Genomic DNA, 14326 nt, shown 5'->3' with positions numbered 1-14326 from the left:
GCACTTGCATTGAAGTTCTAGTTTCACCGAGTGAAGTTATACTTGTTTTTTTTAAAAAAAGAGGAAAAAAAATTTTAAAAAATTTAAGTCAGGTGCTAATTGATTACTATTGATTAATTAATTTCTAACAAGAGTCTTTCATAAAATATTAGGATAACACTTTTTTTTAATAACAATTCAAGATTTCAAAAATTAGACATATCATGGATTTTTGTTTTACAAATTTAACCTTACCATTTAATCCCTTATTACATCAAGTTTTGTTTTTTTCTTTATAACAAAATAAATACAATTTCAAAAAAATAATAATAAACTCCCAAGCTTGCAAAGGTGGTCCCACGTGAACACTCTTTCCATGGGGACAACAGCAACCCTGTTTGTTGGCAGAATTTTTGTCCTGTATGAGCAGAAGAAACAACACACATTAATATGGTTTTAGGAAGAAAGTACAAGACTAAGAGTCAAAACAGAAAGGTAAAGAAACTTTTTTCAGGATATCACAACATCAATATCAGTATGATACACACACAGTTTACACACAAAGATGTTAAAAAGTTTTTGTTTTATCGAAAGTTATTGAAGTTCTATTCGTTTTACATAAATTGTATCCTAAAAGTTCTAACATAAGTGAGCAATAAGAGAAAGGAGGGGTGCAAAAAAAATTCTGGGAGAACAATCTGGAAAAATCCATCAACCATCTTTTTAAAAACACTGCATACCAGTTCATACCAATAACAGTGATATTCATAAAAACCACTGGTTCTAACAAATCAACAACAATAACATTGACAGAAGAACAATAGGATTTTTTTTTCAAAGATAAACATTAGGAGTGCTAATACCTTCCCCTTGCGTAATCGAATCCCGAACCATGACATTGGTTGCGATAACCATATCTTATCCTTTTGTTTATGGGTTTTATCGATATTTCCCCTTTCCTTTTTAGGAATAAATAAAGTTCGGTGGCAACTGTTCTTATTGTCATTCTTTCTTGAATTTTATCGATATTTTCCCTTTCTTTTTAGGAATAAATAAAGTTCGGTGGAGACTCTATTTAGTCCATCATGCGAGCGTGCGATTGCGCTTTGCCAAGTCGTGTTCTCATTTTTTGAGGTGCGACATATGTCTTCTGTTCATTGATTGTTTTCAGTTGTTATCACTGCTGTGTGATTGAAGGGAAGTGAGAGGGGTCTCATATCTAGGAGATTCTTAGACAGAAACTCCAAGGGTTGTGATTAGATGAGAAGTTCTTAAAACCAAAGGTTGTTTAGAACTTCAAACTAATACTATTATAGTGGATTTCCTTCCTGACTTGGATGCCCCCAGATGTAGGTGACTTTGCACCGAACTGCGTTAACAATTGACCTGTGTTATTTACTTCCTGCTTTTTACATTGTAATTGTTTTTGGTGTGACATGTCTTAAGCCTGGTGTTGTGACATCGTATACGACATCTATTATCTGCTTACTATTATTGTTGTATGAAGTCCCGATATTAGTGTTGTGACATTGCATGCGACATCTGATATCTGCGTGCCAGAATTTCAACTAGGTTTCACCTAACCTGACGATTTGGTGAATCATTTCATCGCCTCCCAACATCTCTTTTGAAGCTTCTCAAAGGACTCAATGGTTACATCTTCAACGACAATTTTCCTCATTATTTAAGGAACTAAAAAACTTGAAGCTCGAAACAACATAGAACACAACAACAACAAGGATAGTTATTGTACATGGTAATACACCAAGATTGTCAATCAAAGAGAAGCTACTATGTCAAAGTTTTTGCACAAGTTAAACTGAAGGATTTCTTATCCTTGTAAATCTTAGAAATCCTTAAGTCCTAAAAGAGTCATATTGTGTTGTATTATTTATACACCTCTGATTGTATATCAAGTGTATTCAACCAACAATCAGTTATATGTTAGGTAGATTACTAGAAGTATCTTCCTAAGTGTTTGGGAAAGAAAGTCTCGAGCTTTTGTGCTTGAGCAAGGAAGTTTTTAACTTGTGTACTAAAGCAAGGAAGTCTTGAGCTTGTGTGCTTGAGTAAGAAAGTCCTTACTTATGCGCTAAAGTAAGGAAGTCTTAGCTTCTGTGCTTGAGCAAGGAATTATTTAGCTTGTGTTTTAAAGCAAGGAAATCTTGAGCTTGTGTACTTGAGCAAGGAATTATTTAACTTGTGGGCTAAAGTAAGGAAGTCTTGAGCTTGTATCCTTGAGCAAGGAAATCTCTCAGATTTAATGAATTTAAAAAGTAATTTTTTATTTATAAATAAGACTAAAACAAGTACCATCTCTAATCCTATTTATAAAAACAAAAATATTCTCTTTATGTTATTTATTTGAACGGGATTAATACATTAATTATTTAATAAATTTAAAAAATTCTTTCCATTGTAAATAGAACCCAATCAAGAAAATAAATCGTGTCACATGAAATATAATTATCTCAATTGAGTGTGACGTGTCATGATTGTGTTGGTAGAGGCATTAAAATAAAAACACCGAAACATTAGTTAGTGACAACATCATAGAAGAGCAAATCCAGATGAAACCCAGAATCCTCTGTTTCCATGGATTCAGAACAAGTGGTCAAATCCTCAAGAAACTAGTCTCACGTTGGCCTGAAACTGTACTCCAAAAACTGGACCTAGTTTTCATCGACGGTCAATTTCCAGCACAAGGAAAATCAGATGTTGAAGGCATTTTCGATCCACCTTATTACGAATGGTTCCAAGCCAATGAGGTTACTTATTGGAACAGTTAATCATAATCTTGTTTATTTAATTGTGTTAGTGATTAAATAATATTTTATTTATTTGTGTGCAGGATTTCACTGAGTATAGGAACTTTGAAGAATGTTTAACATATGTTGAAGATTATATGCTGGAAAATGGTCCTTTTGATGGTGTACTTGGATTTTCTCAAGTACGGTTTTCATTGCTTGGAAGAAGCTGAAAATGCTTTTTTTTTCTTTTGGTTTTGACTTATCGTGAATTATGTTAATCAGGGTGCATTTTTAGCGGCTGCTTTGCCAGGAATGCAGGAACAGGTACTACTTTATGCATTGACATTTCCATAAACTCTTTTCAACTTATTTCTATAAACTCTTCATGATAGATTTAGGTTATACATAAGCACTGTGATGATAAATGGTTCGTGTCGGATATACGTATTTCATGTTAAATGGTTATGTTATAAGCCCTTAATTAAGTTTTACATGCAGATAACTTTTACATGCAAATGGGATTTAATGGCCTTGGTTATGTTATCACTGTTTCATTGGTCTTTACATTATTGTGTCAATAGTTTTAACTTAAATATTAAGTTAAGTATTTGATTTAATTTTTAATTTGTAGCACCAAAATAGTAACTCATTTGAAAAATTACGGAAAACTAGATGTGGTTTGCTAGCATATATCTCTTCTTGAGTGGCATAGTCTTCACCCGATATCAAACCTGAAAAGTCTTATTCTTCTATGCTTACACTGAACCGATTGGGTGTTAACTCACCGAGTCATAATCAATTCCTTTCACGCGTTTCTAAAGCACTCTACCTCGACACAGTGGATTGGAGGAGCAAACGCTCAACCTTATTCCTGATTGAGGGCGCACCCGCTCAACCTTATTCCAGATTGGGAGCGTAGTTTTCATTTGATAATGAACATTGAAGCCAAACCACGATGGAGCTTCCGAAACTAGTTCCCTATCTAAGGGGAAATACTGGTCGCACTATCCTACGTGGTTGAATGATTCGATTCAGGCGGTATCTTCTATGTTGGTACGATATTTACTAGAGAGATCCATGCATGATTGAGCCGGAAATGAAGAATGACAACTTCTGATCACGTTTCACAAAGACATGTGCGGTTCAGGATGTGGCATCAACCAAGACGGTGCAACAATAAGAATAATGACAAGTTCATTGTTAGGATCTATGAGGTTGGAACAAATAAAATTGCTACTGTTGAAACTATTGCTTATCTATTGTAGCTCAATACTATGAAATTTCACTCTAATTATGTTTTTAACAACTATTTCCAGAAAAGGGTTAAACTCAAGGAAGCTATGATTTTTCTGGCCGCGCTGTTACTGTTGAAAAGTATATCTTCGGCAAATATTTTATATCGTATCCACAGAGATTGGTTGATATTACCGCCGTTCTATAATCCAAATGTTATAAGTTTAGAAAGTAACAAGGTTGTTTTGTTTGGAAAATTATCTTGTGAGTAAATGTCACTAAAAATAGTAGAATGGTTTTAATCAAATATAAAAGCTTGGCAAGATTGAAGTTCACTATTTCAAATGCTTATGATTCCTTATGATAAATAAATAGATTCAAGATTATTGATGATGTTCAAGTATCCTCTCAAAGTCATTTATGTCTAAATGATATTGTGATAATCACTATATTGATCCTTAGACGATCTCTCCACCTAACTATCAATATAGCAATCTTTAATGTTTAATACCAAAGAAGAGTAATGAGTAAATCTATCTCTACAACTTATTCACTACTTGAAAATTTGTTTTATGTCAAGACTCAAATAATCTCTCTCGACAACTACTCAAATCTGGTTTTCAACTTAGGGCAAAAACAGTATTCAATACATCAACAATATTTATCATACATATAAATCAAATGGAATACATAAACATATGAGAATAGCTACTACCTCCAATCTTGACAAAGGGGAGTTTAGCTCCTCATCATCATTGTTCAAAGCAGAAAGTTAAAGAAGAAAAAAACTCTCTTTCTCTCTTACAAAAAGCTCTCAATATCAATGTGTGTATGATAATAGTGTATTCCCTAGAATATGTATTTTCCTAACAAAAAAGGTTGACATTTCCCTAATTGGCCATTATCATCTAAAGCAGGAAAGCAATTCCCAGGCAGACATCAAAATGGCAATAAACTTTTTCTGCAAGACAGCACTTTTGACCCTCAGTCAGCTTGCTGGATTCACAGCCTTCGCGGCGCGAAGGTAGTTCGCGGCGCGAACTGTTGCTTCTCCAGCTTCCTTGTTTGGCAAGCTTCCTCCACAGTGTGGTGTTGCAATCCAAAGCCTTCTTAACCAAAAATTCTACAAAACTAACAAATATGTGAAATAACTATTCAAAACAAAATAAATTAAACCTAATTGCATTTATACAAAATAGTGAGAATAAAAGTGTGTAATTACATCAAAACTTGGTAAAAGGGACCAATAAAATGATATAAAAAGTAGTACTAATTGGTCCCTAACAGTTACCAGTCCAAACTCCACCTCCTACTTCATTATCTTCATGTGTTTTTCCTTCAAATTGGTAAGTTCCTTGATTATAATCCTTGGATCTTGTTATTTTTTTCTAATCTATCTAATGATTTTGCCTAAATATCAAACCTCTAAAATTCTTGAATTTCGTATTGTATGGTTGATGACAAATTTTTGTTTTTGTTAATGTATTAATATCAAACTCATCTTTTAATTAGGTAAGTTTTGTTAGAAATCCCCCAAAACCTATGGAGAATTTCAATCAATCTTGATGAACAAGATTGTTATTACCCACACAATAGCAATGAAAAAAAAAGAGCAATGGAGAAAGAGAGAGTGTATAGAACGATGAAGGAGAAGAGTAATATAATTCTGCAGAGTTATATACCTAGATAAACATTGTGAAAGATAGGGTAAATTTTGGGGTATGACAATAAGGACGAGATCAACCATTCTCAAATTTACTCTTTGAAGTGAAACTAGACTAGAGTCATCTAACCAATCTTGTATCATGGGCTGAAGATATTGTGGAACTCAATCTGTCAATTTTTTACCATGTGTTGTAACCTTTAATTCTTTCTTCGGACCTTTCTCTTGAAGATAATTTAAATTATCCATTATAAAATATATAAAATTATTAAAAATTAAATATTATTAAAACAAATAAAAATAAATTACCTACCTCTCCATGCCATAATTAGGGAGCAATGTGATGCTCGTACTATATTAAAAGAGATGTGTCATACGATCCTCTTGAAAATGATGTTGTTGCTCCGCAATCGTGCATTGCTTATCTTGTTGTGTGTTAATCGCGATCTAAGCTTGAAAACCTTCTTGTCCTCTACCATGCAGAATGATCCTACTTTTGCATCCTCGACAACGCTTCACTAATAAAAATATATTAATAATACATAAATAGAAATAAATTAAAAAAATACCAGATAATACAAACAAAAGCAACTCGCTGAAGCAAATAACAAAATACTTCACCACTCACATTACTACAAAAAATACGTGTAACCTTGGACATAAAGTTGATTTAACCTCAGTTAAAGTGACTAGGTAATGAAGGGCATCATGAAAAGTTGCCACTTTACTCCTCAGTTTAAGAATATTCGAGGGGTTAGTTGAAATGATCATGAGTTCGATCCTCAATAATAGTTTTTTTTTATATTTTCCAAACTAACACCATATAACTCTCGGTTTAATAACAAAATTGAGGGGAAATATATATTCTTTTTTTAAAATACTCATTACATTGTTTACACAGAATATTAATAAATTAATTTGTTTACAAACTATATTTTTTACACATAATATTACATTGTTTACACATGATATTAAAGTAAAAATGTTGAATCTGATTTATCGTCGTCACTATCGGTGAAGAACAAATGTTTGATATCTTGGAGAAGAGCAAATGTTGGGGATTCTCGTTTCATTTATCTTGAGGAACATCAAATGTATGATATAAAACAAAAAAAAATGTTAGATAAATAAAATAAGTATTCACTTATATGATTATTTAAGAATACAAATCTTGAACCCAAATAATTTTCTACTCTTGCAATCCATCATTGATAAATTTTCCCAAAAATAATAAACACCTTTTTAAGTTTCACAGTTTTCATGTCAAATGTTTCATTATCAATTTTTAATATTTAGAATGCTTTTATAATGAGGGTTTTAGGTTTCACGAGGATCCCTAATGGTAGTATCTTGAGCGTTGATACTCATTAAATGAACGATAAATATTTTTTAAGGACGGTGAAGAAACTGAATAAACACGCTTATATTTTACCTCAGTTATTACTCAAAACCAAGGTAAAATGTGTTTCTTTTTAGATAAAAAATACAATATAATATGTTCAATCCCAAGCGCCACATACCTCTCGGTTTCTGTTAAAAACTGATGTGAATAACTTTTTTTTTATATTTACATTATTTACATAAAATATTAAAATAAATTATTTAAATAAATAAATATTTTAACAATGGATTATTGGAGAACAACATATCTTTTCAAAATTCTAATAAGTTATCTGTTCCAACTAAGAGAATTGTTTTTTATGTACTTGTAAAATCCACCCCAACCAGATTTCATTATCTTGAGAAAATGTTTCGTGGTAAATGCTTTCACATGAAAGAGAACATAAAACATAAATGTATGATTGTGTTTATGAATAAATTTATCAATGTTGTCAACCGAGGAAAGTAATAAATTTCTCAATCTTTTCTTTGATTGACAACATAAGAAGGTTATTACAAAAACACAACAACAACATTAACATCATTATGTGAGATAGATTGCAAGGGTAGAACAAAATTATTTTGTTAAATATTGAAGAACATTGAAGATTTTTTTTATCTTGCAATTCATCCCAAAGAATGATGTGTAAGACTTTGGAGCGACTACGTATAATTTAGGTTTATGGTAAAATATGATTAACAAGTGTTTTATAGTAAAATATGAGAATATAATCTCCTGGATATTAAATATAACCGAAAGTATAGATCATTAATTTAAAATATAAAAAAATGAAAGACACCACTTTTAAAGTAATAAAAACATAAATTGTCGTTGTTGAGATTTGAAACATGTCCTGGATTATTTTTCCCCTAAGTTATATTTATAAACCGAGGGGATATGTGGTACTTATTTTTAAAAAAGAACATGGCGTGCCTTGACATTTTACCTCGATTTTTTGAAACAAAATTGGTTTGTCCCGTATCCTTTGAGTTTTGATGATAACAAAGTATTTAAGAATAATAAGGTATACTAATGTATGTTCAAATGCGCAGGATCATAGACAAAAAATCATATTAAATTCAAGAATTGGTTCTGACTCTGAACATCCAAAGAGAAGCATGAAGATCATATTCTGATGTATCAGAAGCTGAATAACTAACTCTAAAGAAGTCATCTTCCAAAAAGTTCTACATTGAAAGATCAGACTCTGAAGGAGCCAGCCTCTGAAGAACAAACTTTAGAGAAGTCTGTTTCTGGTGATCAGAATCTAAGATAATCAAAGCGCAAGGACCAAGGTGACACTGATAGGTCAATGTTCATCTCTTAACATACTTTATTACGTGATAACCTAAAGCTCTAGGTTCTTCACAAGATATGCTAGCATACAACTGCTAATTCCTTTTGTAGCAAAGGTTTATCAAACTAGTGTTAGTTCTGTATTTTTATGATTGGAAACAATTTTGTTAAAACTTATATCACAGTAAGATGTTAAGCAAGATGAAGTGACATGTTGATAAAATATCTTTGCATGTTTTATTTTACTTCTTGGAAGACTTATTTTATTATGAGATATCTGAAGATTCTCAGAATATTCAACTATCATATCTGACTGTCCAAGAAGGTTTATTTTAAGAACTCTTGTTTCATTTCAAGTTGTGCCCTTGTTTCATAAAAAGGGATGTTGAGACATTTTAAGAAAACCTTAGATCAAATTTGATTTAATTCTGTAGAAGATTATGCAAAATGGATGTCAAAACATATAAGAAAATATTTGATTTGATTCTGCAGAAGATTGTGCAGGCGGGATGTCGAAACATTTAAGGAAACATTAGATTTGATTTTGCAAAATGGATGTCAAAAAATTTAAGGAGACATCATATTTGATTTTGTAGAATGGATGTCAAAATATTTAAGGAGACATCATATTTGATTCTGTAGAATGAACGTCAAAATATTTAAGGAGACATCAAATTTGACTTGATCAGATATTATGCATAACAGATGTCAAAATATTTAAGGAGACATCAGATTTGATTTGATCATATTTGATTTGATTTATTTTGGATATGCTAATTTTTTTGTCCCGAAGTCCATATTATTCTGAGGCTATTTAAAGAGTGATTCTAAACCTAAGAAAAACATGAGGTTGTGTTGGAAATTGTTATTGTTAGGGTCTTGTTGTCGTTGTTGTTTGTGAGCCATTCTAGTATCTCTTTGATACTTGAATTGGATTGAGTTTATTGAGTTATAATTGTGAATCACTCATGAGCTTTTAAGCAATAGTGCATTCTGTTTCATTGGAAGTGTGTCTTCTGTTTATTGATTGTTTTCAGTTGTTATCACTGATGTATGATTTAAGGGAAGCGATAGGGATCTCATATCTAGGAGAGTCTTAGATAGAAATTCCAAGGATAATTATTAGGTGAGAAATTTGTAAAACCAGAGATTGTCTATCAACCTGTTCAACAAGTACCAGTATACCAGCAAACACCCATGGCACCCGCTTATCAACAGCCAATGGCACATGCTCCACGTCTACAAAACCTTCCAAATCAAAATAGGGTACAAAGAGGTAGACCTTCTTTCGCTTCAATCCCTATGACGTACACTGAGTTATACCCATCGTTGCTGCAGAAAGGGTTGGTGACTCCCAGACCTTTGGATCCCCCACCAAATCATTTACCTCCATGGTACAATCAAGATGCTCATTGTCCTTTCCATGAGGGTGCCCCTGGGCATAATTTAGAGGGATGTTATGCTTTGAAGCATATTGTGTGAGAGTTGGTTGAGAAGAAGATCCTTTCATTCCGAGATGTTGGACCCAACGTAAAAAGTAACCCTCTGCCGACGTATGGTGATGTTAATGCCATTGAGGATGTTTCTGATGTTTGTATAATAAAAAATGTTGAAGATGTTAAAACTCCGTTGATAGCACTCCATGCAAGATTGGTGGGAGCTAGTTTGATTGATACCTGTCACGACAACTATGAAGAATGTGCCGTTTATCCAAGGGGATGTAAAGTGGTGCGAACTGATATTCAAAAATTAATGGATCAAGGTGTTTTACAAGTTTGTGGTCCTGCAACAAATGAGGAAATTTCAGTCATTGAACCCTTTTTCAATCTTCCAGAGCCTGTTGAGATAACTTATCAAAGAAAAGATGTTGTTCATCCATCACCCGTGGTAGTTTGTATGCCTATCCCCTTTCCCTTTGAAAGCACCAAGGCGGTGCCTTGGAAATATGACGTAACTGTGGTAGATGGAGTGATAGATGAAGAATCCAAAGATGTTGAAGGTGAGAAAAGCTTGGAGAATGTTGACACCAATATCACTAACATCGCAGGGACGAGCAGAATGACCCGTAGCGGTCAGATTTATACTCCCGATGTCAATATAATCCCTTAAGAACCAACAAGGGAAGCTACAACTACAAATCATGCCCCAAAGTATGGAGGGGTATCGCCGGCAGTGCAATCAGATCAAGCGATTGAATTTCTAAAAATGATAAAGAAAAGCGACTACAAGATAGTTGATCAGTTACATCAAACATCGTCAAAAATATCTATCTTGTCCTTGCTTATGAATTCCCAAGCTCATATGGAGGCTCTACTGAAAGTGCTTGCTCAAGCTCATGTTACTCAGGACATAACGGTTGGCCAATTCGACGGGGTGGTCGCCAATATCACAACTTGCAACACTCTAAGTTTCAACAATGAAGAGCTAACCAAGGAAGGACAGAATCACAACCGCGCCTTACATGTATCCATAAAGTGCCAAGAAGATGCTCTAGCCAGGGTCTTAGTTGACACTGGATCGTCCCTCAATGTTCTACCAAAGAGGGCACTTGCTAAATTATCTTACCATGGTTCGGAAATGAAACCTAGTGCACTTGTGGTAAAAGCATTTGACGGTTCCCGGAGGGCAGTAGTTAGGGAGGTAGAGCTACCAATCCAAGTCGGACCACATGTATTCCTCATCAATTTCCAAGTCATGGACATAAATTCCGCTTATAGCTGCCTTTTGGGACGTCCGTGGATACATGCTGCTGGGGCAATGACTTCTACTTTGCATCAGAAAATGAAGTTTGTCGTCGATGACAAGCTCGTCATTGTCTCGGGTGAAGAAGATTTTATCATTAGTCAACTCTCCTCTTTAGCTTGTGTGTTAAAGAAAGGAAGTCTTGAGCTTGTGTACTTGAGCAAGGAATTATTTAGCTTGTGTGCTAAAGCAAGGAAGTCTTGAGCTTGTATCCTTGAACAATGAAATCTCTCAGACTTGTGTGTTTGAGCAAGGAAGTCTCATGCTTGTGTGTGTGAGCAAGGAAGTCTCAAACTTTTGTGTTTGAGCAAGGTAGTTTTATACTTGTGTGCGTAAGCAAAAAAGTCTCTTGCTCGTATTCTTAAGAAAATTGTAATCTTGTGTGATTATAATGAAAATGCCTTGTAAGCACAAGGGGACTGGATTACTCTTGATTTGTGAGAGGAACTAGTATAACTATGTGTGTCGTTTATTCTTTCTTTCACTTTTTATATCTGTTCCTATCTCTAACTAACTCAGATTCTATAACATTATGTTTAGAATCTGACTAAAGAGTTTTTAAAGAAAGAAAAAGAAAAAACAACGAGGTGAAAACTTTTAAATTTTTCTAACTTTTAAATTTTTATTTGGATGAGGTGAAAACTTTGTTATGAAATATATAATTTGTAGTAGTGTCAATATTATGTAATTTAACGAGGTGTTTAACAACCTACATATCAATAAAATTTATGTAATCTTGTGATGATAAAAAAAGGAAAACACTCTAAATTACTCAATTTTAAGTAATCTAGTGAAGACCAAATTTAAAAATAAGGACAGAGTCATTTATTTAAATGTATTTTAGGAAATTCTTTTCACCATATCTATTTGTTTAGATGGTTGTGGTATGTAATGAATGAGTGATTTTCTCTCTCCCCTCACTTGTGCATATGATCAATTGAAAAAGAAATTAGAAAAAAATAAATATTTAAATATTTAGTTATATATACAAAAATAAATTGGTCAAATCAGCATAAATCCTAGAGGTGGAACAATTACTATTGTGGGGAATGTAGGATAACTTTTTTTAATTTTTTTTATTCTAGGGTTACATTTGTCCAAAAAATTGTAAGTGGGCTGCCCATAAGATGGTCCACAAGCTAAAAGTTTGACTCAAATTAAAGTTGACAACATGAATTTTCCAATATAATACTATCTCTAATCTTATTTATAGAACAAAAAAAATGTTTTTTAATTTATTCAATAATTAATATATATGATCGTTCATATATATTATTTATTTAATAAATTTAAAAAGTAATTTTTTATTTATAAATAAGACTAAAACAAGTACCATTTCTAATCCTATTTATAAAAACAAAAATATTTTTTTATGTTATTTATTTGAACGGGATTAATACATTAATTATTTAAAAAATTTAAAAAATTCTTTCCATCGTAAATAGAACCCAATGAAGAAAATAAATCGTGTCACATGAAATATAATTATCTCAATTGAGTGTGACGTGTCATGATTGTGTTGGTAGAGGCATTAAAATAAAAACACCGAAACATTAGTTAGTGACAACATCATAGAAGAGCAAATCCAGATGAAACCCAGAATCCTCTGTTTCCATGGATTCAGAACAAGTGGTCAAATCCTCAAGAAACTAGTCTCACGTTGGCCTGAAACTGTACTCCAAAAACTGGACCTAGTTTTCATCGACGGTCAATTTCCAGCACAAGGAAAATCAGATGTTGAAGGCATTTTCGATCCACCTTATTACGAATGGTTCCAAGCCAATGAGGTTACTTATTGGAACAGTTAATCATAATCTTGTTTATTTAATTGTGTTAGTGATTAAATAATATTTTATTTATTTGTGTGCAGGATTTCACTGAGTATAGGAACTTTGAAGAATGTTTAACATATGTTGAAGATTATATGCTGGAAAATGGTCCTTTTGATGGTGTACTTGGATTTTCTCAAGTACGGTTTTCATTGCTTGGAAAAAGCTGAAAATGCATTTTTTTTTCTTTCTTTTGGTTTTGACTTATCGCGAATTATGTTAATCAGGGTGCATTTTTAGCGGCTGCATTGCCAGGAATGCAGGAACAGGTACTACTTTATGCATTGACATTTCCATAAACTCTTTTCAACTTATTTCTATAAACTCTTCATGATAGATTTAGGTTATACATAAGCACTGTGATGATAAATGGTTCGTGTCGGATATACGTATTTCATGTTAAATGGTTATGTTATAAGCCCTTAATTAAGTTGTTTATCCGAATGAAATCCTAGGTTGATATTGAATTATGATTGCTTTGATTTAGCATTGAATTGATTATGGTAGTGATGATTTTAGGGAGTAGCACTTGAGAAGATAAACAAGATCAAGTTTCTGATTCTGATATCAGGAGCCATGTTTGGTGGAATGAAATATGGAACACCTAAACTAGCTTCCAATGCATTTTCAAAACCCATTGATTGCCCCTCTCTTCACATTATAGGTATAGTTTCAAGAAACAATCACTTGTAATTATTTTTTGCAATCATTCAAGTCACATTACTTATCAATATACTTGTTTCTTATAATATGATTAAGGTGAGACAGATTTCATGAAGCCAGAAAGCATTATTTTGCAAGAGGCTTTTGTTGACCCTGTTGTGATTCATCATCCAAAAGGACACACAATCCCAAGACTTGGTAAGTCACATAACATGACTTACTTCATTTGATAATTTTGTGAACTTTTAACAATTGATGTTTCTAGGATGTATTTTTGAACATTTGTTTTGTATGTATAAAATTGGTTTGGTGATTTTTTTATCCAGATGAAAAGAGTCTTGGAACTATGCTTGGTTTCATCAACACAATTCAGGGAATGCTATCAGATGGTCAAAGCAAGAATTGAATCTTGATGTAGAATTTTTGCTCCCTTTCTATGAAACTTGATCCAAAATGTATAATGATTTTGTGGGAGATTAATGTGTTTTGTCTGTTATAACTAATACATATGTTGAACCACCTAAGTTTGATATGTCTAGATAAGCTATGAAGATGAACTTGATAAGTAGATGATTTTTCATATATAAATAAGAACCAGATCACTCATTCATATCTACAAGCTATTAATAAGAATCAGATCAATTTGGGATGTAGGCAACTTAAAACAATAGAATAAAAAATTTATTTCAGTTTTATCTTTTCAAAATTTTCAGTCTGATCTTTTCACTTCATATTTTATATTTCATTCTCTTTTGTTCTATTGTGGCCCATCAATTCATATAGTTTTAGG

The 14326-nt window shown here is 32.7% G+C and overlaps 1 protein-coding gene across 8 annotated transcripts; it reads left to right on the top strand.

Annotated features, from left to right (window-relative positions):
* The first annotated feature begins 2488 nt into the window (after nucleotides 1-2488).
* Nucleotides 2489-14060, top strand: LOC127119242 (rhodanese-like domain-containing protein 6). 8 transcript variants are annotated; one of them, XM_051049441.1, is made up of 6 exons: nucleotides 2495-2747; nucleotides 2831-2929; nucleotides 3012-3053; nucleotides 13393-13537; nucleotides 13633-13734; nucleotides 13863-14060. In XM_051049441.1, the coding sequence occupies exons 1-6, from the start codon at nucleotides 2550-2552 to the stop codon at nucleotides 13940-13942; spliced, it is 666 nt and encodes a 221-aa protein (XP_050905398.1). In that variant the 5' UTR covers nucleotides 2495-2549; the 3' UTR covers nucleotides 13943-14060. The 8 variants fall into 8 exon arrangements, with proteins under 8 accessions (XP_050905400.1, XP_050905401.1, XP_050905402.1 ...); XM_051049440.1 differs by lacking the exon at nucleotides 3012-3053 and adding an exon at nucleotides 13101-13142 and having other exon boundaries at nucleotides 2502-2747; XM_051049439.1 differs by lacking the exons at nucleotides 2831-2929; nucleotides 3012-3053 and adding exons at nucleotides 12915-13013; nucleotides 13101-13142 and having other exon boundaries at nucleotides 2503-2747.
* The last annotated feature ends 266 nt before the right edge of the window (nucleotides 14061-14326 follow it).

Source organism: Lathyrus oleraceus, chromosome 2 (assembly GCF_024323335.1).
Source record: "Lathyrus oleraceus cultivar Zhongwan6 chromosome 2, CAAS_Psat_ZW6_1.0, whole genome shotgun sequence".
In the NCBI taxonomy this organism is placed as follows: Eukaryota; Viridiplantae; Streptophyta; class Magnoliopsida; order Fabales; family Fabaceae; genus Lathyrus; species Lathyrus oleraceus.
This window is presented reverse-complemented; position numbering and strand designations above follow the sequence as displayed.

Bases quoted from the DNA above. Each gene is read 5' to 3' on its own strand.
- LOC127119242 (XM_051049441.1), top strand. From the start codon at position 2,550: ATGAAACCCAGAATCCTCTGTTTCCATGGATTCAGAACAAGTGGTCAA. The intron at 3,054-13,392 runs GTACTACTTTAT...TGATGATTTTAG, and splicing joins TGCCAGGAATGCAGGAACAG to GGAGTAGCACTTGAGAAGAT. The intron at 13,538-13,632 runs GTATAGTTTCAA...AATATGATTAAG, and splicing joins CCCCTCTCTTCACATTATAG to GTGAGACAGATTTCATGAAG.